The 24,264-nt window shown below is 39.6% G+C and overlaps 2 protein-coding genes across 12 annotated transcripts in view; both read left to right on the top strand.

Moving 5' to 3' along the window:
- The window catches only part of atp6ap1lb (ATPase H+ transporting accessory protein 1 like b), a 22,718-nt gene extending 14,251 nt beyond the window's left edge, over positions 1 to 8,467 (top strand). For all 8 annotated transcript variants that reach the window (XM_058084921.1, XM_058084916.1, XM_058084922.1 and 5 more), the window contains 6 exons: positions 500 to 537; positions 948 to 1,030; positions 3,027 to 3,265; positions 4,598 to 4,648; positions 4,800 to 5,043; positions 6,440 to 8,467. In XM_058084921.1, coding sequence (XP_057940904.1) covers positions 500 to 537; positions 948 to 1,030; positions 3,027 to 3,265; positions 4,598 to 4,648; positions 4,800 to 5,043; positions 6,440 to 6,676 — 892 coding nt within the window. In that variant the 3' untranslated portion in view covers positions 6,677 to 8,467. The remainder of the gene's footprint in view (positions 1 to 499; positions 538 to 947; positions 1,031 to 3,026; positions 3,266 to 4,597; positions 4,649 to 4,799; positions 5,044 to 6,439) is intronic.
- A 343-nt stretch (positions 8,468 to 8,810) lies between these two features.
- The window catches only part of LOC131137224 (voltage-dependent calcium channel subunit alpha-2/delta-3-like), a 98,757-nt gene continuing 83,303 nt past the window's right edge, over positions 8,811 to 24,264 (top strand). For 2 of the 4 annotated variants that reach the window (XM_058084910.1, XM_058084911.1), the window contains exons 1-2: positions 8,812 to 13,374; positions 13,479 to 13,560. In XM_058084910.1, coding sequence (XP_057940893.1) covers positions 13,262 to 13,374; positions 13,479 to 13,560 — 195 coding nt within the window. In that variant the 5' untranslated portion in view covers positions 8,812 to 13,261. Of the gene's footprint in view, positions 13,375 to 13,478; positions 13,561 to 24,264 lie in introns of all 4 variants that reach the window. The other 2 variants (XM_058084914.1, XM_058084912.1) reach the window with 2 other exon arrangements.

Below are 24,264 nucleotides of genomic sequence, written 5' to 3' on the forward strand. Positions count from 1 at the left end.
GTACACGACATTTGTACAACGACAACAATAAAACACTTGAAAAAGTTAGCTAACAAGCAAACCATGCTGGCATTGATTAGCATGCCAAGCTATCAAACTGAAGACAGTCGATTCTACTGCTACTACTCGATGCAGCACACATGTAGACTAGATTCACGTCATGTCTGTGTCAGCCAAACCACCCGAAACTAACAAAAAAACATTGTCAGTGACTGATGCCCGATCGTGTTATGAAAGACTTTTAACAAGGTGCATTTGGCAACACATTGAGAGGGGAGTAATATGTAGATGTAGACTAGATTCACGTCATGTCTGTGTTGTCACGACGCGATCTGTTTTTGTGATTTGCTATGACTGATGCTCAGCGGTGGCCTATCTGTCGGAGCATCCTGACTTGATTGTGGACACCGACAGAATGTCTCTATAATTGAAATGAATGATTCATCATGTCCGTTTCTGTGCCCGCAACCCCTGATATTGTCTTCTCTTTTGTCCACAGCATAGAGAACCCCAAACAAGCGACAAGAGTCACATCAAGTAAGTGACAAACGTGGCGTGATGGAAAAGGCCTGATTCAATCAAGCCTGACGTGCGGATAGAAGCTCCTGACAAATGCATTTTGTTCCCAACCCACGTCGCTGCGACGCAAAACCGAGTGGGTTGTCTGTGTTATTTATGCAAGCAGAGTGCGGCTATGTATAGGTGCATCAATATTGTTTCATTCACATGCTCTTATGATGCAACCAAATGTGGCTTAACTGCAACAAAACACTGATGAGTCATTGTGATGACGCAAAACATCTTGAGATAAGGAGGAGCTTGGTCACGGAGGTGTGGACGGGATCTATTTATGCATGTGTGTGTGTGTGTGTCTGAAAGTGTCTGGACTTTTATGATTTATTATTATGGGATCAGTATTTTTTTTATATAATCTTGTGTGCTTCCAGGTCAGGATGGCGAATATGGCTTGGAAAGCGAAGAGGTTATTTTGACGCCTGAAGATGAAAACCCACTCAGGAGAATACTGCAGGTATGAATCGCACTCTCACACACTCTCTCTCTCTCGCCGCCGCCATCGTGTTTTCATCGTGCATCCACTTCATGGTTCATGCAAACCAAAACACGGCACTCTCAGCCACTGTGCGTGACCTTGGATGTGAGAATATTCCTGGTGTCACATTCACCACCAGAGGAAAACATCTTTGCATCCCACGCCGCACACATAGTGGCCTTCTAAATGACGCGTCTGTGGCACCATATGCTGCATCTGCTGATGCTGCCAGACATGCTTTCATCTGGTCTCATGTACTGTAGATTAAAGGATTCCATGCAACGTTATGGTTCTCTTGAATTCACAGTGTTATGCTATGCATTAGTACAGGTAGCACGGACGCTATTCTGCATATAAATCAACCCCGGTATAGTCAGTCACCTAGTTATTAATAAACTATCTTTACAAAAAAAAAAAGTCACTAGCTATAAATGTCTTGTAAAACAGTGCTGGATTAGCACAAATGCCTTCCAGTGTGATGCAACCTCAGAGCAGATTAAAATGATGGAGGAGGAATGATGAATCAACACAGCTCATTCTATACAGCAGGGGTCTCAAACTCAGGTTTTCCAAAAAAAAAAAAAACGCATTTATTAAAAACAGAAAAATATACAAACTTTTTCAGTGCTTTGGTTCCGATTTTCTACAATAAAAGCTCTGATAAAACATTCCACTGTTCTCAAATATCTTAATTTTTTATTTTTCTGCACAAAATAACATGAAAAATAAACAAACCAAGAATAAAGAAAATCAATCAATCAGTAATAAATAAATATAATAATAATAATTAAACGGCAAATAATAAAAACTTAAGAAACCACAAATAGTTGGCGGGTAGACAAATTATTTTTTTTCAGATTAAAATGAACAATGCTTTATTAGAGCCCTGTAGACATGACAAAACACGACTATAGTCACATTTATACTCTTTTTATTTACAACATATTGCGCAACTGCAGGGTCTTGAGACACATGCTAACTCGCAAACTTAGAGAGCTAGCGACCTAAACGGTAGCCTTCAAGTTATTCCCTTTCAACTTAAATAGCCAAAAACTTACCACTTCCACACGTATAGGGAGGATAACTATTAACAGTTATTTAACCTTTAACATGAACATTAATCAAACGTAATAATTTTTTCTGGGTACATGATACCACTCAAACTAGTGTCCTGCGGGCCACATTTGGCCCGCGGGCCGCGTGTTTGAGACCCCTGCTGTAAATGAAACGAACGTGAAGTACCGTAAATCGCCCAGAAGTTAATTTTGCATTCTTTTCCTGGTCAATCAAATGAGTGGTTTTGGCTCAGTTTTTATGTTCGAGACCCTTCCTTCCACAGCCCTCACATTAGTCTCCACTTGTGACCAGCACTGGACATCTCCAATGGTTGGATGTTTGGATCCTGGCCCGGGAAGCTAACATCTATCTAGCATCAATCATCATGGAGCGTTCCATCCTCCGTACCCACTCAGACATCAGCTGCGTCAAAAGGACCAGAAGACTGAGCGCCAGCCTTAACCAAAGCCCTTTTCGAACATTAATCAAACGTAATCATTTTTTCTGGGTACATGATACCATACAGCATCCATATCAAACTTGCGCGGGCCGCACTAACATTAAACTTTCATATCAAGGCGGGGGCCCCAAACTAGTGTCCTGCGGGCCACATTTGGCCCGCGGGCCGCGTGTTTGAGACCCCTGCTATACAGTCAACATAGTCACATTCGATATTAATATTATTATATTCGATATTATATTATTATATTCGGTATTAATAGCGCCAAAGTAGCAGAACATTAGAATGACACTACAGCGGCGTTAAAATGACCAATGAGGGGTCATAATTATTTTAGTACATTTGCACTAAAATGAAGCAAACAAGGTCAGTGCTTCCCTCGGATGCCTCCACACTCCACAGGCTACGTGTTTACATCCACTCCCATGGTGAATAATCCCTCTATGCTTCCTCCGAAAGCCTTTCAGGTGGCATCATGCAGGACTGTCTCACAGTAAGAGGAAATTGCTGCAGTCGCTGATGGGACCTTATGGACCCCTGAGTGTGTCCTACAACGGGAAGACGTGCATCCTGTTTAAGGCAAAACGTCTGGCAATCCGATACAGGAACCACACATTCATTGACCTGACCGAGAGAGTGTTCAATCCCAACTCACCCGTGGACACTAAAGGATCCATCTGCACCAAGGAGAAGGCCACGTAAGTCACGACATATTTGGAAATACATTTGACAAAACACACATGGAAACCTCATATTACAAATATACAACATAAAGTGGCCAGAAAGTAAAATTTGTTCTCAATCAGAAATCACTCCACACTCTTTATTGCTCTCTGGTTCTACCATATCTTACTTATTGTGTGGAAATATAGGCTAATAACTATAAAAAGCAATCTTCACTTGCTAAATGTACTGCAAAAAAGGCCAGTAAGGATAATTCATAATGCCGCCTACAGAGAACATACTAACTCCTTATTTCTAAAATCACTAATACTTCAACTTGCTGATATAGTTCATCTTCAAACAGCTAAAATAATGCATAAGGCTAAAAATAACCAATTAGCTAAAAATGTCATCCTAAAATAAAAAAATAAAAAAATTAAAAAAAATGGAAAAAACTAAAAAAAATTTATAAAAATTTATAAAATAAATAAATAAATAAAATAAATTTTCTAAATACAAGGATGAAGAGTCTTGAACCAGTATATATATATATCACTATATTGACACTTACTATGGTATCCATTATGGCATTTGATGCTCATATCACCTTGTACTTTGGTACATGACAAAAACTAAAAAAATGTAAAAAATTTAAAAAAACTAAAAAAAATTTATAAAAATTTATAAAATAAATAAATAAAATAAATTTGCTAAATACAAGGATGAAGAGTCTTGAACCAGTATATATATATCACTATATTGACACTTACTATGGTACCCATTATGGCATTGGATGCTCATATCACCTTGTACTTTGGTACATGACAAAAACTAAAAAAAATGTAAAAAATTTAAAAAAACTAAAAAAAATTTATAAAAATTTATAAAATAAATAAAATAAATTTGCTAAATACAAGGATGAAGAGTCTTGAACCAGTATATATATATCACTATATTGACACTTACTATGGTACCCATTATGGCATTGGATGCTCATATCACCTTGTACTTCGGTACGAGGTATATTATGAAAAAAAAACAAAAAAAAAACCCTTAAACTGTATTATGGAAAGCAGGAAGGGATCAAATGTAACAGTTACTGATTGTAAAAGTACCAGATGGAGGGGTAGGATTTAATAAGCTTTGCTTCTTCCTACTCCTTTTGGACATGTGGAACTGGGAACTGATTATGGGATGCACTCAATTGTAATCTGATGCATGTTCAAATGAAATAAAACCATTACCATTAGAGCCATTTTACTTTATCATCTGTGCTAGCAATGTTTACAAATGAAATGTTTACACAGCTTAACTGTCCTTGGTAAGGTGCTTCTTTTTAAAATGTGTTTACTGCTCTTATACTGCAGGCTTTCATTAAAGTTTGGTGATGTGGAGGACTTGCGAGGTCTAGTAATCAGGTACCTTTTCTATTCTTGCTTGAATAGTTTTCAACAGTTTTTTGTTCCATGATTTTGTTACCCTGCAAAATATTAAAATACACTGTATAAATGACATGTAATTGAAATTGAAAAAGTACAAACTTTCTAAAAAAAATGACCCTTCCACCAGGCTTCAGATGTCAAACACCTTCTACGAGGCGGCGGGTCAAAACTGGTTCACCCTAGACAGCGTACATATCCACTACAACTGGACCCAGGAGGCCACGTTCAACGCCAGTGAGGTCTACGCTCCGGCCACATCGTCCTACCACTGCCAGCACGTCAGCAGTCTGCACAAATACGACACGTTGCTGGTGCCCAGCTCCCACACTGACACGTCTGCTAACTGGCACATCACCTTCACCGACTTCCAGGTAAATGCTCAACGTTCCTTCTTTAAGCTCCACTTAGTAAACGTAGTGCCTTCACGTTTAGGTTCTGAGCACCAGGGCATTAGCGCTGCCTCTGACAAAGTGTGTCCGACAATGAGTGCGCCTCCTTGGGCTGGCGAAGCAGACGCAAGTCCCTCGCGCTTCGGTTCTCCTGAGCTCCTTCTCTAAGCTCCACTTAGTAAACGTAGTGCCTTCACGTTTAGGTTCTGAGCACCAAGGCATCAGCTCTGCCTCTGACAAAGTGTGTCCGACAATGAGTGCACCTCCTTGAGCTGGCGAAGCAGACGGAACTCCCTCATGCTTCGGTTCTCCTGAGCTCCTTCTCTAAGCTCCACTTAGTAAACATGGTGCCTTCACGTTTAGGTTCTGAGCACCAAGGCATCAGCGCTGACAAAGTGTGTCCGACAATGAGTGTGCTTCCTCAGGCTGGCGAAGCGGACACTACTCCCTCGTGCCCCGGTTCTCCTGAGCTCGTTCTCTAAGCTTCACTTAATAAACATGGTGCCTTCACGTTTAGGTTCTGAGCACCAAGGCATCAGTGCTGCCTCTGACAAAGTGTGTCCGACAATGAGTACTTCTCCTCAGGCAGGTGAGGTGGAGGCAGTGCCTAGTTTCTCCTGAGTTCCACTGCACCAACGTAAATCAGGGGTTTCCAGTAGCTCCTAACCATTTTTGTGGTCGCTCTCCAAAGGGTTCACTCATTTATTATCAACTCTGATATCAACAACATTAGAAAGTAGGGTTCGGCAGTAGTCCAGAAGTACTCCTGAGAACTTGGAAGTGTGACTAATCATAGCGGAGTGGCCGTGCCCGGACGCGGCACATGTGTGGAATAAATTAAAACAGACCGTTGTAGAAATACAACTGGAATAGGTGCAGGTTCTGGAAGATCTAAAAAGCTTTTTTGTGGGTTATCATGTGTAGCTGCTCTATCGGAGTCCACGTCTCAATACAAAGGGACTAAATTGAGGATAATAGGTGCTCTTTAAGAACACAAGTGGATATGAATTCTCACTTTAGCATGAAAGCAACTGTTAGCATGAAAAATTACGATAGGAATCCGATTTTACATGCCAATAACGGATGGACGGAAAAACAATTAATAAAAAAAATGATATCTGAGGTATTGACATATGATGATCAACCCTGCACATCAATGCTAATTCTGTCATTTCTGCTTCTCGCCAGTGTGCACGTGTACGTTGCCAGCCATTTTCTTTGGTGATGGGCCTGTTTGGCCGTCAGTCTGTTGTACCGTATGTTTGGCAGTCTGTTGGTCTGGTTGTCCTTGGCTATCCGTCGCCTCAACCTGTGTGTGCGAAGACCCACTTGTTCTCTTCGGTTCCGTCTAATTCCATCTCTCCGCCATCTCCTGCAGATTCAAGCATTCAACGTTCAGTCGGACAAATTCGCTTCACCTAGCGACTGCGCCACTTTCCTGACGCCGGCTATCCTCATGGGATTGGTGACGTCTCTGATTCTTCTCCTGGTCTTAGCTTACGCTCTACACATGGTGGTTCATCTCAAGCACATCGACCGCTACGAGGAACACAAGGCCACCGTTTACTTTCCCCGGAGTCCAGAGGCCGAGTTGCCGGACAAGAACAGCCTGTGATGGAAGAGGAAAAAGCACAGGAGGAGAGACAGAGGAACAGCAATGCCGAGGAGGCAGAGAACAAGTCATGGAAAAAGTATCCTCCACACAGTACTTCTTAAACAAAATGCCTGTTCACATGAAAACCTTGTAAATCACTTAAGTAAATGCAGGATACTTTTTTCCTTCTTTCCTCATTGACCTGCATCTTGGCATCCATGTATCGAATAAGTTCTCTGGATGCTCAAGCCTCAACCGATTCTCTGACGGTTCAAAGATCGAGGACACTCCTCGGGCCCCGAGGGGCGACCGCCGGCATTTACCCCAGCCAGCTATTCAACTTCCATCGGCTATTTGTCGCTAATACAGCTATCATCAGATGCTCCTGATTAAATGTAACTAGTACATGGGTCACAAGTGTCATAATACAAGCTTCCGTCGCTCATCGTCTTTTCCGACTTTCTCTAAAGTATCCTTTCTCTTACAGCTGCAAGAAATATATACTTCTACTACAAACAGTCAGTTTTAGCACTGAAATAGTCGTATTAGCTGCATGCCATAAAAACCGCTGGTCAATCTGGGCTAGTGCAGTGTTTCCTGGTAATCAGACTGTCTTGCATGAGGTGCAGTTTAAAAAAAAATCAACAGCGTCTGAAACGCGTCTGAGTTTCAACGAACGGTGAATTAAGGAAACGCTGGTCTAGCTAGCACACGGCTGGAGCGAAGAGCCCGTCGGAGCCTTCGGTGTTGTCCAATCCCCGAACGAGACTGCTGCTTGGGATTTAACTGTGAAATGGCCTTTGACGGACCGGGTCAGACGAGGAAAGAGGAGGGTTCTCCGAAAATAGCACAACATTGGTTAGTCGCAAAAGCACTAACGAGAAGACTTTCAAAGACTATATACGAGAAAACAATGCTGCACAAGACCGAGGGCCACACAGGACTGCGGCCCTCGGGGTGAGATGGCGCTCTGAGAGTCAAGCGTTTGGTCGAAAAGAGGGCGTGGGGGGGCACACTGAGTGTGACTGCCAAAGCTATCAAAGGCGTTGCCATAAAATATGGCAGGAGTGAGACAATGTGAAAAGAAGAGCAAAGCATTACAGCTATGTACAAAAAACATACATGTACAGTGTCACTCTACGGAGGTCATTTCTTTTTTTTTTTTTATATCATCGTAATCATGAAAAGCTATTAGGTACAGGACGACTATGCTAATTCTCATAACCAAAAGGGTATACAAGTTGTAGATACATATAGATCGCTATACCGTCAAATACTGCACAACTAAAAAGCATAGTTACAAGTAAGACATTGTCCTATGAGGATCTGTGCTGATTATTATTTGTCCGTTTGTTTTAAAACTGGCATCAAGTCAAGTCCAGTCTCATCTGATCCAAATTCCCTGCCATAAAAGTACATTACTACGGAATGCCGACCAACAATCGGGACTTATCGATGCCATTATTACGCCAGAATCCACAGAAGTCATTACCACTGATTTTAAAAAAAAAGTCAGCATGACAATAAGTAGATATTTTAACATTCGATATGGCAGTTCTGTCGATCTGTAGCAGTGTCAAATGTGTTATTTGGTCATAAGTGTATCCTACAAAGTATGAAACGAGTGCAGGTTGTTTCCTCAACGACCAACTGATTGAAGATGGAACAATAAATGGTATTCAGAGGAAAATGTGTACTGTGTTTATATGTGGGTGAGCACTGCTTATCTGTTTACGTGTTGATACATTTAACCAATATAACTAGAGAAATGTATTGTAATGCCCCCTGGTTGTGGTGAGGAAGAGACACGTCGCCGATGCAATCCAGTCGCTTTATTGATAGCAGACAACTTTAATTGTTTAATTTAACACTCTTTCATTTAACACTCCACGCTCCCAGCTAGCACGCTCTCTCGTCTCTCCCTCACTTAGCGCCACACCCAGCTTCCGTCGCTCTCTTGTGACGTAGCACCGTCACCTTCCAAGCCCCGCCCTATTAAAGGCACAAACACACAAAGTCACAGCTATTACAACAGGGGTGCTCATTAAGTCGATCGCGATCTACCGGTCGATCGCGTAGGTGGTACTGGTCGATCGCGGCGTGACATAAAAAAAATATCATCCTAGCATCAATGCCGTCGCTTGATTGATATACAGGGCAGCCATTCAGATGACAACTGAATGTTGCCCTTCGGGTGATCAATAAAATCAAACAACGTCTCTAAGTGCAGCAGAACTTACGATGTCAGCCTATCATCCATCCCCGTTACTTGATTGACATACAGGACAACCAGTCAGATGACAACTGAATTTTGACCTTTAGGTCACCGCTCATGCGTAAACAACGATGCAAAATGCTAAGCTAGTCGGCGAATTGCGTCAGATTTTAAGCCCTCGCTAAAGTTTATGGTCACTAAAATGAGTGAAGTAGCTGGACCAAGTAAAAAGGCAAAAACATATCACTTCCATACGGAATGGGAGGTGGACTTTTTTTTTCACAATGTCTTTTTCGAAGTGTGTTTGCCTGGCTAACCTGGCTATCAGCAGCTACTTTCCGGACTATGCATCCCTGGCTGATTCAATTCAGTGCAAGTCATCAAAGTAAACTCAGGTAATTACAAAAAATGTTAATAGTTAATTATGTGTGTTTTGCAATATTGGCTCATTTGGTTATGTAAGGTACATCAACATACATTGTACGTACAAATAATAATAATATATGTTTTGCATTTTTGTAGTGGGTAGATCATTTTGACTCGGTCATTTTAAAAGTAGCTCGCATGCTGAAAAAGTGTGAGCACCCCTGTATTACAGTATGATTCATACAAAGGTAGACATATTAGTCATTTTATTTAATGTGTTTTAAGACAAAGTCACAAATATTTCATTTTAAATCTATTAAAGCACTAATTGTGACATTGTGAAAAACTTGTGACGCCAAACAGGAGAACTCGAGATCACTGCAATTTCATAATACCACCACTAGAGGTCAGAATGGGATGGCAAAAAGTAGAGTGGTTTTAAATGGTGACGCTCATATTTCTATGCTGACGTCCCAAACAGAACCAATTATTTTAATTAATTTTGAAATAATCATGGGTTATTAAACTTAGACTCACACCTATTTATGACGTCACCGTTTATGTGGATAAACATCTGAACGACAAAGTCCCTTGCTATTGATAACACTGTATAATGCATAACCATTAAAAGTAGTAAATAAAAAGTTGATGTACTATATATATATATCACTTTATTGATAGTTACTATGGTACCCATTATGTTATTGTATGGTGACATCACCTTGTACTTTGGTACATGACAAAAATAAATAAATAAATAAAATAAAATAAAATAAAATAAAATAATTATATTAGAAAGGCAGGAGGTGAACAAATCTAACAGTTACTGATTGTAATGGAGGGGTAGGATTTAATAAGCTTTGCTTCTTCTTACTCCTTCTGCCTCTCGCCCAAAGTCAGCCGGGATAGGCTCCAGCATACCCCTGTGACCCTAGTGAGGATAGGCTGCATAGAAAATGGATGGATGGATGATTATGGATGGATGGATGGATGGAATGAGGATGTACTGACAGCTGTGACTGAGGCCTGAGCCGAGACAGATAAGTCTTGCCTGTTTTATATTTAAATATATGAAAGAAGAAGTCTGTCGGATTCTCCGTACAACTCCTTTTGTCGCAGCTAAACCGGGATGGAGAGCGGCTAAATAAGCTGCTTTGCATTCTGGGATCCCAAAAGACAGGAACCAGAAACCTTCTCAGGAACATCAATGAGTTTTACATATCACCATTTACGAAATATCAGGAAAGCTCTTTCACCTTATCTCACCTCCTTTATGCTTTAATTAACATCGTCCAAGTTCATATTTCTCTTACTTACAGCGCCTGCTGTTATTCTGATACCTTTTTGCCCCAATGGATCTCTTTAATGTGCGCTAAGACAACTTTTAATTGAACCTCACAGTCAAGCCAATCATATGCTTTGAATTATTCCTTATCTGCGCAGCCAGCATGGAGGGTCAAAATGTAGCCTCTTATGCGAGTAATCATTGCAAATAAGGTTGCAAATATGGCTCCTGAAGGCCTGAAAAGAAGAAGTAATCGATGATGGTGTTACGTGTAGTGCTGTTCCTCAGACGGGAATTTAATATTGTTTATATATATAAAAAAATATGAGCTAGCTCACAACAAACATCATTGGGACATAGCTATTTACAATTAAGTTCTCTAAAGTGTTTTATTGTTTGATATACATGCTGTGATCATACATCAACAACTACACTGATGATAATATGTAATACTTACAGTATCCTACTGTATTTTGATTATTTAAAACGTGAACGAATAGTATTTCCTAAGTGCATTGATTTCACATACATACTTATGCTAGTTCCGTCAATAACAGCAGCATAAAAACAGCAATATATCCGTTTTCATTGGCATGGCTGTATCTTCCAGCACAAGACAAAAAATGCTGACGGCAAACAAGCATTTTGTTGAGTCTTTTTGGCAAAAATTGAGAACTTGGTATCCACTTTTTCATCTCTGACGCTGAGACTAGAAGCTAGCAAAGCGTGGTGTTCGTCGGCGTATAAATATAATTTTTCGCTTTAGCTGCTCCAATAACAATATCAATGTAGCTTGGTTAATATACAAGTCAGTTATGTAAATGGTACAATGTTTATTGGCTTTTTTGGTGAGAGCTTTAGCTTTGTGGTCTGTTGTTAGCGAGCTCACATTAACTTGTTTCTCTTGTTATAATTCACAGAAAAAGGTAATAAATATGTGTTCATGTTTCACAGAAGGATTGGGAATGATGGCACAATTCCTCAAAAAGTGCAGTTGATCATTGCAGACATTCTTTTTTAAAAACTTTATTGATTTTTTATTGATTGAGGACAAACTGAACAAAACACCGGAATTCTGGTTCCCTAAGACCATTCCAGCTCAGGTTCAAAATGCTAAACTGACAGTCAATTGTTGATTTCATGCTGACGTTGATCCAATTACTAGGCTACTTCTTTATAGGCTATATCGCACGCTAGCTCATAATCCAAGTTAAGACGGTATGATTTTAAAGTTTCTCAAACTGGTAAAAGTGGAGTGGAATGCCCCTGTTATGGAGGATTATTAATGGTAATGGTAATGGTTTTATTTCATTTGAACATGCATCAGATTACAATTGAGTGCATCCCATAATCAGTTCCCAGTTCCACATGTCAAAAAGGAGTAGGAAGAAGCAAAGCTTATTAAATCCTACCCCTCCATCTGGTACTTTTACAATCAGTAACTGTTACATTTGTTCACTTCCTGCTTTCCATAATACAGTTTAAGTTTGTTTTTTTTAATAATGCACCTTGTACCGAAGTACGGGGTGGACATGATCCGGTTCTGGAGCAAAGCCCCTGTAAACATTGCCCAGATGGATCTGAAGGATCTTGAATCTGACACTAAGGAAACGGCTGCTGCCTGCTGGTCAATGACAAACTTGCATGTCCTTGTTTTTGGTGGTCATGATCACATTTTGATTCATTGCTCTCAACTTATGGAGGACAATCCTGGACTTTTATTATATGTCTTGTATGAAGGGTGGGGCATCTAGAACAAGGTGAGATTGAACCTCAGTTAATTCTGATGCATCTTGTGTACCGGATCTCGTTACATTCTCCATCTGTGTCGGGGACTATAATTATCATTCTTGAGCCCTCAGTGTTATATCTATTGTATGTACGCTACGTCTCCCGTCTCACCCAACATCGTGAATCCGCACTAAGTGATACAGTGCCGATCCTTGCCAAAATCTTTGCAGCTCCGAGAGAAATGCGATCCGTCACACGGGATGTGTCGCCCGCAGGCTTCTCCTCATCTTTCGTCAGCCATATGCTCACACGTCGCCGTTGCCACGTCGCCGTTACAAAGTGCACTCTAATGCAACATAAATGGCTTGTCATGTCCCAAACACCCACTCCCCTTTCCTGCTACTTTTAAAAAACACACTCCACTGCACTTTTCTCATCAGCACACTTCTAATCTGCTTCAGTGAACGGAGCATATAGTGCATGACTTGATGTGACTTGAAAGCTGAATGACCTATTAAAGCCCCGGTAATAAAGACGGTGGGTGTACTGTGTGTGTGAGAGAGAGAGCCGGGGTCGGAAGAATGGGAATTCAACAACAGCAGCAGTACCCTCAACAGCCAATCCTCGGATGCTGAGCCGGTAGAGAGAAAGTGATGTGAGAGAGCAAGAGAGAGAGAGAGAGAAAGGCTGGTCACATCCGAAAAGGACGAGGAACAGGAGGCTGGCTTACGTGCGCCGTGGATGATTTTGGCGATTATTCCCGAAGCGCCACTATATCGGGTGAGCTGTTTGAATAATAATTATTATTCCCCCAACAATGAAGTCAAGGTAGACTTAGTTTATACGACCGAATCGGCGCCGCACTTTGCAGAAGTCACGCAGCTTTCGCGCGTCAACACACATCTTCACCATGCATCCATATGTCAGTCAGCTTGGCTGATTTTTTTTTTTTTTTTTGAATTTTTCGGAGAGAATAAACATTTAAACCGTTTGTCTGAGACTACCGAAAATGCAGGTGGATCGCCGCAGATTCCGTGTGTGGAATATTTTGTTACTTTTTTCAACTCTGAGCTCCTGGATAAGTGAAGTTGGAGGCTCCCATCAAAGCATCCCTCCATCAGTGTGAGTACATGTTCATTATATTTATAAATGCAATGCAATTACACTAAAAAAAAAAAAAAATTTACATGTGATATTTTCAATATTTATTTCTTATTGACCGGCAGAGTGAAGCTGTGGGCTTCAGCATTTGGTGGGGAGATGAAGTCCATCTCTGCAAAGTACTCAGGCTCCCAATTGCTGCAGAAGGTTAGTTGACTTCATTTACACTTTAATGTAATTATATTGCGAAATGTATTTTTGAATTCTCATTTTGGATTGATACTTCCAGAACTGCTCTGTCCTTATTAGTTTTTAGGGTAAAAAAAATGAATATCACCATGACAACATTTGGTTTAATTGTCCAAGTGTATGCTGAGTGTGTTTGTTCTTACCGACAGATGGAAACTGTTCAAAGCTGAATGATGATGAGAAAAATATTGGCCATTTAAGAGTTGCCTTTCTGCTTTTAGCGACTTGTGTAATGTGGGCTTACATGGGAAAAATGTGCCTTTTTAAATGCATTTAGAGAGCTTTTGCACTCACACTGATGTACTTGTGAACACTTCAGTTTTTTTTTGAGTTAATGTAGCTAAAATGAAGCTCTGCATTGTGTTGCTTAATGTGAATGACGAGTGGAAAGCTGCAATTCTTTCGCCAACCGTAGGGGGGCGTTTATTTTCTCTATGCACAACATATAAAATGTACAGCAACGCTACAAAAAGAAACTTAAAACTATCTTGACTAACAGCAGTAACTTCTACGATGTGTATTTAGATGCTGTACATAATATAAGCACATATTGGGATTAAACGCTGAACATATTCACACTTAATACAGCTAAGCAATGTTGCTAACGACTAGCATACCTCCTCGACCGCAATCCAAAAGGCGACTGAAGACAAGCGTGCCAGAAAGACAGGAAGTGACATCATCGCGGTGTCAAAGTTCACACAAAGGCCGGAAGTGCAAATAATATAACTGAATTATTGGTGAAATTAAACAAAATTATTAAACTAGTTATTATTAAAGTAATATAATTATAATATTAATAATAATATTATATTAAACTAAATTAACACATCGAGTTGACACATTGTAAGTACAAAAAATTGTGATACTGTGAACTCATACACAGAACATGTGAAGGACCCCTAAAAACAGAAAATACAAGAATAAAATGACAGCAATAACAGCAATAAAAACAACAACTAAACTGCTGAGTTATTATTGTCACTTTTTGTGAACGTGACAGAACGAAAAGAGTTTGCTGATGTGGATGCGGTCATGGCTGACAGCAGCTTGTTGCAATAAATAAATTGTTAATTAACCACCTCCTCGTTCCCCTTTTTACAAGTTTTTTTTTCCTGTGCATAGTCCAGTGATTTTTAATTATTTTCTGTCAGGCCCCCTCAAGAGACAGAAATTATTTTTGCACACCCCCAATTTTGAAATACTAGAGAAATTGATAATATTTATTCAATATTCAAACCCAGGTCTTGCCAATATCCTGACTATGTGGTGGACAATTCATACAAAATGTGACTGTAGTAGGCCATTTTGTGTGTGTGTCTGTGTGGAGAGGTGTGTGTAGTACCAGACACAAACTACTGAGAGAGTTTGTGGGCATGCCCCCCCTGCACTCCCCTGCACACACAGCCACTAAATATCATGTAGTAGACTAATTCTAAAAACCACACAGGCACATTCCGGACAGCTTTTCTGTTAATTTAAACCATTCCCTTATGGGGACCTGATTTTTGGTCCCCATGTGATATGTCACATGACCACACCCCCCCTCACGCACATTCACGTTCACAGTCACGCAGATAGGCCTACAGCGTGGATTTCATCAGCTGCTGATAAGCCCGAGTCGTGGTGTTATCTTTTTGACGGGATAAAAACGGTCCCCCCCCGCCCCCCTCTCATCTTTTGCCGCCTCCAAAGAGGAGATAACCCTCCTCACAGAATGACGACCTCCTTATGAAATGCAAATGAAGGCCACAGTGTTGACGGAGCTAAAACCTGATTACTTGAGAAAAACAGGATCTGGTTGGAAGAAGCGTGTATGCGCAGATGCCTGTTTGAGCAGAACGATTTGAAGTATTTTTCCAAAATACGTTCTGCGCAAAAAAACGTCAAAAAACATTAATTATTTTATGAATGGTATTTTTCTGTTTAGAAAAAAAAAATAAATTTTTGCACTCATTTTCCAGGCCTTTACATTCATATTGCTGCCTACAAAGAACATACTAACTATAGTTAATTTTAAATAATCTAAAATAATGCATACGTTAAAAAATAACCAATTACTTAAAAAAGTGATCCAATACTTCTATACAAGAGATGTATACTGCATATACATGTGTATACGTGTGTCGTCCTCATCTCTCCCCTGCAAACAAGCATGAAGAAGGTTCGTTCTGTGTATTAGTTTCAGCACCTTGATGCATTTGTTCCACAGAAGAAGGAAATGAACTGAGTTAGCCGTTTTGTCATGGCCCCTACTTTGGGTGGCGGGGGGAGGCGGGGCTGGTTGCATACACACAGAGTGCAATATTACAGTATGAGTTGCACGGTGCTCGAGTGGTTAGCATGGTGGCCACACAGTCAGGAGATCGGTTCGATTCTTTGCTTGGATATCTCTGTGTGGACTTTGCACGTTGTATTAGTGTGTGCGGGGTTTTTTACTCCGGGTACCCCAGTTTCCAAAAATCTTCGGTTAATTGGCGACTCCAAATTGTCCATAGGTATGAATGTGAGTGTGAATGGTTGTTTGTCTATATGTGCCCTGTGATTGGCTGGCCACCAGTCCAGGATGTACCCCGCTTCTCGCCCGAAGACAGCTGGGATAGGCTCCAGCACCCCCGTGACCCGCGTGAGGAAAAGCGGTCGAAAATGAATAAATGAATGAATCCTACTTGGTTGCACAGCGGTCAAGTGGTTAGCGCGCAGACCTCACAGCTAAGAGATCGGTTCGATTCTCTGCTTGGATATCTCTGTGTGGACTTTGCACGTTGTCTCAGTGTGTGCGTGGGTTTTTACTCCGGGTACCCCAGTTTCTAAAAATGTTCGGTTAATTAGCGACTCCAAATTTTTCATATGTATGAATGTGAGTGTGAATGGTTGTTTGTCTATATGTGCCCTGTGATTGGCGGTGGCCACCAGTCCAGGGTGTACTTCTTGCCCAAAGACAGCCGGGATAGGCTCCAGCACCCCCGTGACCCTCGTGAGGAAAAGCGGTCGAAAATGAATAAATGAATGAATCCTACTTGGTTGCACAGCGGTCGAGTGGTTAGCGCGCAGACCTCACAGCTAGGAGATCGGTTCGATTCTCTGCTTGGATATCTCTGTATGGACTTTGCACGTTGTCTTCGTGTGTGCAGGGTTTTTTTACTCCGGGTACCCCAGTTTCCAAAAATCTTCGGTTAATTAGCGACTCCAAATTATCCATAGGTATGAATGTGAGTGTGAATGGTTGTTTGACTATATGTGCCCTGTGATTGGCTGGCCACCAGTCCAGGGTGTACCTCTTGCCCAAAGACAGCTGGGATAGGCTCCAGCACCCCCGTGACTCTCGTGAGGAAAAGCGGTAGTAAATGAATGAATCCTACTTGGTTGCACAGCGGTCGAGTGGTTAGCGCGCAAACCTCACAGCTAGGAGACAATCCCAGCAATCCCACCCTTGGCCATCTCTGTGTAGAGCTTGCATGTGAATGGTTGTTTGTCTATATGTGCCCTGTGATTGGCTGGGGTGTACCCCGCCTCTCGCCCGAAGACAGCTGGGATAGGCTCCAGCCCCCTTTGTGAGGATAAGCGTTAGAAAACTGAATGAATGAATGTTAAACTCTTATTGGTATTTGTCCTGTACATTTCTTAACTACCTTTTTGAGTTTTAAGTTGCTGTGTGATGATTTTAGCCTTTTATCTAAGATAACCAGCACAGTATTTACACAGTTGCGGTGTGTCATCAATGTGTCCTGCCAACGATACCCATTGACTTTTGACAGAGCTTTGACTTTCCGGTGTGGCAATTTGTAGCGCATCTTTCATCACTCGGGTGGGGGTTTGAAACCATTGCGCTGATATGTGATTCCGAAAAGCCGTGTCGGTGAGGTGAAAACCAGTACAGGCAACTTGCTCAATGATACATGAAATTAAAGAATGCAGCAGAATTGAACAAGTGAACAGGGTGAAACACACGGAGCTCATTGTGACAATCAATGGGTGATGTTTAATGTTTCTGTAAGCTGGAGGCTGACTGGGACACACACTGCATACGGTCTCGTATTCATTGTGTTTGTACCAATGAACACGCAGCTAATACCTACTTTTATATCCATCAGGATTTTTTTTTATTTTGCATGAACACACATGAACATAATCCAATGAAGAAGCTGGGGCCGTGGGTTGCTGACCCCTGGTCTAGGAGGTGAAAGTGGATGGGATTGGGATTGGAAGTTTGAGACAGAAGTCATGGGTGAATTTTGGGATGTTTTTAGCACCAATGACTGTTGAATTTAAGGAATTTTACACTTGTTTGTGTTTTTGTATTTGTATTGTATATATCTCAGCTACCCTTTGAGTGTTAAGTTGAGTGTTCAAAGGGGACTGCACTTTTTGGTGCAATTTTGCCCATCATTCCTTTATGCTAGAATCAATATGTTTGGGTGGTTAATTATTATTATAATGATGATGATGATGATGATTATTATGTGTGTAAATTGTCTATAATGCTTTCCTCCGAGTTTAGTATTGTGAGCCACTGACATTTTCTGACGATATAGCTAAAGAATGGAAAGGAAGTAGCAGGGATGACAACAAATTCCCATAACCGTCAGCTGCACAGCGGTAGGAGCTGGCCCATAAAAAATAGTCAAGACACAGAAGAAGAAAATATACTGAAATTTACCAGAAGTCAGTAGAAATCCACTTTAAGCTTTATAGCAGCCATTATGTTGCCTCGCTGTGAGAAACATTAGAAGTCAGACACTTCCGCTTAATGCAGGGGTCTCAAACACGCGGCCCGCAGGACACTACTTTGAGGCCCTCGCCTTGATATGAAAGTTTAATGTTAGTTTGATATGGATGCTGTATGGTATCATGTACCCAGAAAAAATTATTACGTTTGATTAATGTTCATGTTAAAGGTTAAATAACTGTTAATAGTTATCCTCCCTATCCGTGTGGAAGTGGTAAGTTTTTGGCTATTTAAGTTGAAAGGAAATAACTTGAAGGCTACCGTTTAGGTCGCTAGCTCTCTAGTTTGCGAGTTAGCATGTGTCTCAAGACCCTGCCGTTGCGCAATATGTTGTAAATAAAAAGAGTATAAATGTGACTATAGTCGTGTTTTGTCATGTCTACAGGGCTCTAATAATGCTTTGTTAATTTTAATCTGAAAAAATAATTTGTCTACCCACCAACTATATGTGGTTTCTTAAGTTTTTATTATTTGCCGTTTTATTATTATTATTATATTTATTTATTACTGATTGATTGACCATATAAACATGGTACCTTCTCATATTTCTGTTCTTTAGTAATCAAAGAACTGTACAGCCTTATGATGTGAGATGTTTCTGAGGTTGTTTTTTCCGACACTTCAGCTGTTCACATAAGTGTGAAAACTGCTGACTAATTGCTTGAGGTTCTTTTTCAAAAAATGTTGAATCATTGAAAGGCAAAATCTTTGATACAGCTCTGAGTATTATACAGTTTTTCTTTTCTTTTTTTTTTAACCTTCTTTAGCCCGGAAATGACTTGAGTGAGAAAATGTGAGTATATTTGTATGATGTTTGATCGTGCCCATCTGCTGCCAAAGGTGTGTGATGTTTGAGCGTTCCACTGTTACTTGGTGTGTCAGTGCAGGGGAAGACGGCTGCAGATTAGATTTTAGTTTGGGGGAAATTGGATAGCTGTCACATTTAGTTCAGCGTGGCTGGTGATGACGTGAGGTGAGTGGAGGTTTTTGGGGTGTAGGGGTGTGTACCGCTGACTGCGACTCATTAAAAGAACGCCACATCCACTGAAGAAATTATTTTGTAAAAATATAGTACTGATTGTATGATACTTATGAATTTAACATTCATTCAATTTCCACTCACAGACTGGAAGGTGACTTAAAGCACCATAACAAATTTCGGGGTGTTTGACGATATGGAAGGGAGTTATGACAGTTATTATTTTTCACCAGGTTTCCGATGCTGTTTTCAACTGTCAGTAATAGCGCAGTTTGACCGGGAGATTATTCCGTTGGGCTGCATTTAGTTGCTATTTACTTCTGCGGTTGGGCGTTCCCCTGTTGCCTCTGTTAGCATTAGCTCGCTAACGTTAAGGATGTTGACAGTGTAACGTTCACATTGGCTTTAAATGGTGATTGTGTTTGTGATAAATTTTAAAATTAATTTTTTTTTAATGTTGCTAACTGAATTAGCACAGGGCTTAAAGTAACAAAAAACTGAGCCTGAAACCCCCTCAATAAATTTTTAAATTTTTAAATTTTTAAATGTTGCTAAATGAATTAGCACAGGGCTTAAAGTAACAAAAAACTGAGCATGACCCCCCCCCCCCAATAAATTTTACATTTTTTAAATGTTGCTAACTGAATTAGCACAGGGCTTAAAGTAACAAAAAACTGAGCCTGAACCCCCCCAATAAATTTTAAAATTTTACATTTTTTAAATGTTGCTAACTGAATTAGCACAGGGCTTAAAGTAACAAAAAACTGAGCCTGAACCCCCCCCCCAATAAATTTTATTTTTTTTTAAATGTTGCTAACTGAATTAGCACAGGGCCTAAAGTAACAAAAAACTGAGCCTGAACCCCCCCAATAAATTTAAAAAATTTTAAATTTTTAAATGTTGCTAACTGAATTAGCACAGGGCTTAAAGTAACAAAAAACTGAGCCTGAACCCCCCCCAATAAATGTAAAAATTTTAAATTTTTTAAACGTTGCTAACTGAATTAGCACAGGGCTTAAAGTAACAAAAAACTGAGCCTGAACCCCCCCCCCCCAATAAATTTTACATTTTTTAAATGTTGCTAACTGAATTAGCACAGGGCTTAAAGTAACAAAAAACTGAGCCTGAACCCCCCCAATAAATTTTAAAATTTTACATTTTTTGAATGTTGCTAACTGAATTAGCACAGGGCTTAAAGTAACAAAAAACTGAGCCTGAACCCCCCCAATAAATTTAAAAATCTTTAAATGTTGCTAACTGAATTAGCACAGGGCTTAAAGTAACAAAAAATGAGCCTGAACCCCCCAATAAATTTAAAAATTTTAATTTTTTTCAATGTTGCTAACTGAATTAGCACAGGGCTTAGAGTAACAAAAAAACTGAGCCTGAACCCCCCCCAATAAATTTGTAAAATTTTCAATATATATATATTTTTTTAATTTTTAAATGTTGCCAACTGAATTAGCACAGGGCTTAAAGTAACAAAAAACTGAGCCTGAACCCCCCCCAATAAATGTAAAAATGTAAAAATGTAAAAATTAAAAAATTTAGTTCATAGTTCAGTTAATTAATTACAATTACAAGTAGGTCAATATTATATATAAAATAAATATATTAGATATATTAGATATATTTAGATATAACCACTCACTCGTACTATACAACTATATAACTTTATGATGAGAACTTCATGTGAAAAGCCACCGTGAATCAAACCCACCGCCCGAGCTGCAGAGTGCTCAAAAGTGCAGGGGAGCGAGGCCTTTGGACAACCGGATGAATGTATTTCGATCAAATGTGCTGACGCTGTATTTGTGGGCTTAGTAGAAAATCAAATGCCTTTGGATGTCTTGTTCTGCTATGTACCTCTTTGATTTACTGCCAGCTTCTCTGACAGAGCGCATGTGAAAGTGTTTGTTTTCGTGAATCTTTTTTTTTTTCCTTTCCCGTTCAACGTGTTTATGCAGATGATGCATTCAAACACACAAATTCGTAGTTTGCATGGAGTCCAATCTTGTCATCTGTGCCGTTTATTGATGATGAGCGTCGACAACAAAGACGAGTACCCTCTGTCATCTGACATTGGCCGCCTCAGGTGTGGCTCCGCCTCAGTTGGCGTGCAGATAAAGAGCATGTCACCGCCGTGCAGCCTCAGAAGCCAACAGGAGCATTCAGACATTAAAAGCACTTTTGCACATTTTTCTGGGATTTGAACAAATATCTCACGCTTGCATGCTGCACAACTACACAAAAAATTGTCCAGCTATGTAAAGAGGCGGGACTTAGCACATTATTGTGTGCAGCTTTGTGTGAAGGACAGCCCGACTCGCTGCGTGCATCCCCGCGATCAATCCCGCTGAAGTTTGTTAGGGAGTTGCCTGCAGGTAAAAAAAAACAGCTTGTCATATGATTGTGTGTTTTATGCAACCCAAGATTATTTATTTTACTTTCTTCATTCCCTACCATCGCTTTGCTTTAATAATAGATAGAAACGCAGATGTGGCACTAAAGAATACATGGAAGGGGATCTTGGGACAGGCCCGGGCATGGTTCTGCTAGGCCAGCACAATGTCCTTCTCTGGCTTCACTCTCATGGGGGGTCACAATATGACTGCCAAGTCATCCTCTGCACCACCTTTACTGGGCTTCTACATAAACACAGACAAGAATTGACGTCACGCCACCCCCCTCCTGCCGACGACCTTCATTTGCACTTCCTATCGTCTCACGTAAACAACACAAAGTTAGCAGTATTGTGTTTGGACACAATCAGGTTACAATCTTCATTTTCACACAGGAAGTGAACAAAATGTAAGCAGGTAAAATATTTTATGATAATATTGTTATGATGTGAGTGGATTATTATTAACACATTCCATCCCAGCGTCTCTCGGTACCGGCCATTTTTGATGGTTTTGACAGATTTTTTTCAAGGCACATAGAATATTTATGGTTATTTTTATATTTATAAAATGTAGCCACTCTTGGTACCGGCCATTTTTGATGATTTTGACAGATTTTCTTTTCAAGGAACACAGAATATTTATATTTATTTTTCTATTTATAAAATGTATATCTATAAAATGTAGCCCCTCTTGGTACTGGCCATTTTTGATGATTTTTACAGATTTTTTTCAAGGCACACAGAATATTTATAGTTATTTTTATAAAATTTATATTTATAAAATGTAGCCCCTATTGGTACCGTCCATTTTTGATTTTTACTGATTTTTTTCAAGGCACACAGAATATTTTTAATTATTTTTATGTTTATAAAATTTATATTTATAAAATGTAGCCCCTCTTGGTACCGGCCATTTTTGATGATTTTTCCTATTTTTTTCAAGGCACACAGAATATTTATAGTTATTTTTATATTTATAAAATGTAGCCCCTCTTGGTACCAGCCATTTTTGATGATTTTTACTGATTTTTTTCAAGGCACACAGAATATTTATAGTTATTTTTATATTTATAAAATGTAGCCCCTATTGGTACTGGCCATTTTTGATGATTTGTTTTACTGTTTTTTTTCAAGGCACACAGAATATTTATAGTTATTTTTATATTTATAAAATGTAGCCCCTCTTGGTACCGGCCATTTTTGATGATTTTGACAGTTTTTTTTCAAGGCACACAGAATATTTATAGTTATTTTTATATTTATAAAATGTAGCCCCTCTTGGTACCGGCCATTTTTGATGATTTTTACAGATTTTTTTCAAGGTTTGAATTTTACTGATTTTTTTCAAGGCACACAGAATATTTATAGTTATTTTTATATTTATAAAATTTATATTTAGAAAATGTAGCCCCTCTTGGTACCGGCCATTTTTGATGATTTTTACTGTTTTTTTTTCAAGGCACACAGAATATTTATAGTTATTTTTATATTTATAAAAAATATATTTATAACATTTATAAAATGTATAAAATGTAAAAATGTATTTATATTTATATTATAGTTCTATGGTTATATAAACATGGTAAATACCAAACCAAAGATTAAAATGAATGTAATACAGAAACACATTTAAGCTGAAAATATTGGCAATATCATCTTGTTTCACTCATTTAATGTCACGGCCAAACTTTCTTCCCATCGTCAAATTGTTGGCTGGGTAAAGCTTCTAAAATGATCGAAAATAAACCAACAATGGAAAGAAATGACAAAAATGTGTATCGATTTAAGTTCAGCCAGTGTCCCCAAACTGGAGCCACGTCAAGCAAATAATGATTCTTTGGGAAAGGCAAAACGTTTATTTTCAGCTACAAGTGAAGCAAAATAGCATTTTTGTGCCACGCTGCACAGCAGGACATGCTGGTGAACTAGTGGACATGAACTGATGCTCTGTTTTGTTGACGTTGGTGCATCCAAAGCATAAAGTCACATTTTCAATTTGAAATCTAAATCTTGTAAGGATGAAATATTACATCATTTGAGCCTGGATTAACAGTAGATCTCCTGCAACCGCATTGACGTAAAAAACAAAAACACTTGCAAAAGGCATTCAATTGTGTCTTTCGTGGTCTTGTGGGCGGGTACCCCTGGAGTACAAGATTGGTTGTGATTCGGTCCTTGTACAACTGGATCTGGAGCCTGGTTCCCGGTGAACGTCGGCCTACTGATTCTGTTCATTTTTATGAACTGAAGTTCCAGTCTTTTTTTATTTCAATGCCGAACCTTTTATGATGAACAGTTTGGAAAAAAAGGGAAATTGCCATTTTTCCCATGTATACTCTGATAGCGTCATGTCTTTTAATGTACCTGTAAAGAGGCTATGTAAATCATAATTTTTATAAATTTAAATATTTGGCACTGATTCCATAAAATGTACTTTTTGTCCATTATCATTATTATTGTATAATATTAAAACCAAAAATAGTGTTTTAATAGACATGACTCATATATATAGCCCTTAATCGCAAAAGAATCTCAAAGGGTTTTACAAGC

Source organism: Doryrhamphus excisus, chromosome 10, assembly GCF_030265055.1.
Source record: "Doryrhamphus excisus isolate RoL2022-K1 chromosome 10, RoL_Dexc_1.0, whole genome shotgun sequence".
Taxonomy (NCBI): domain Eukaryota; kingdom Metazoa; phylum Chordata; class Actinopteri; order Syngnathiformes; family Syngnathidae; genus Doryrhamphus; species Doryrhamphus excisus.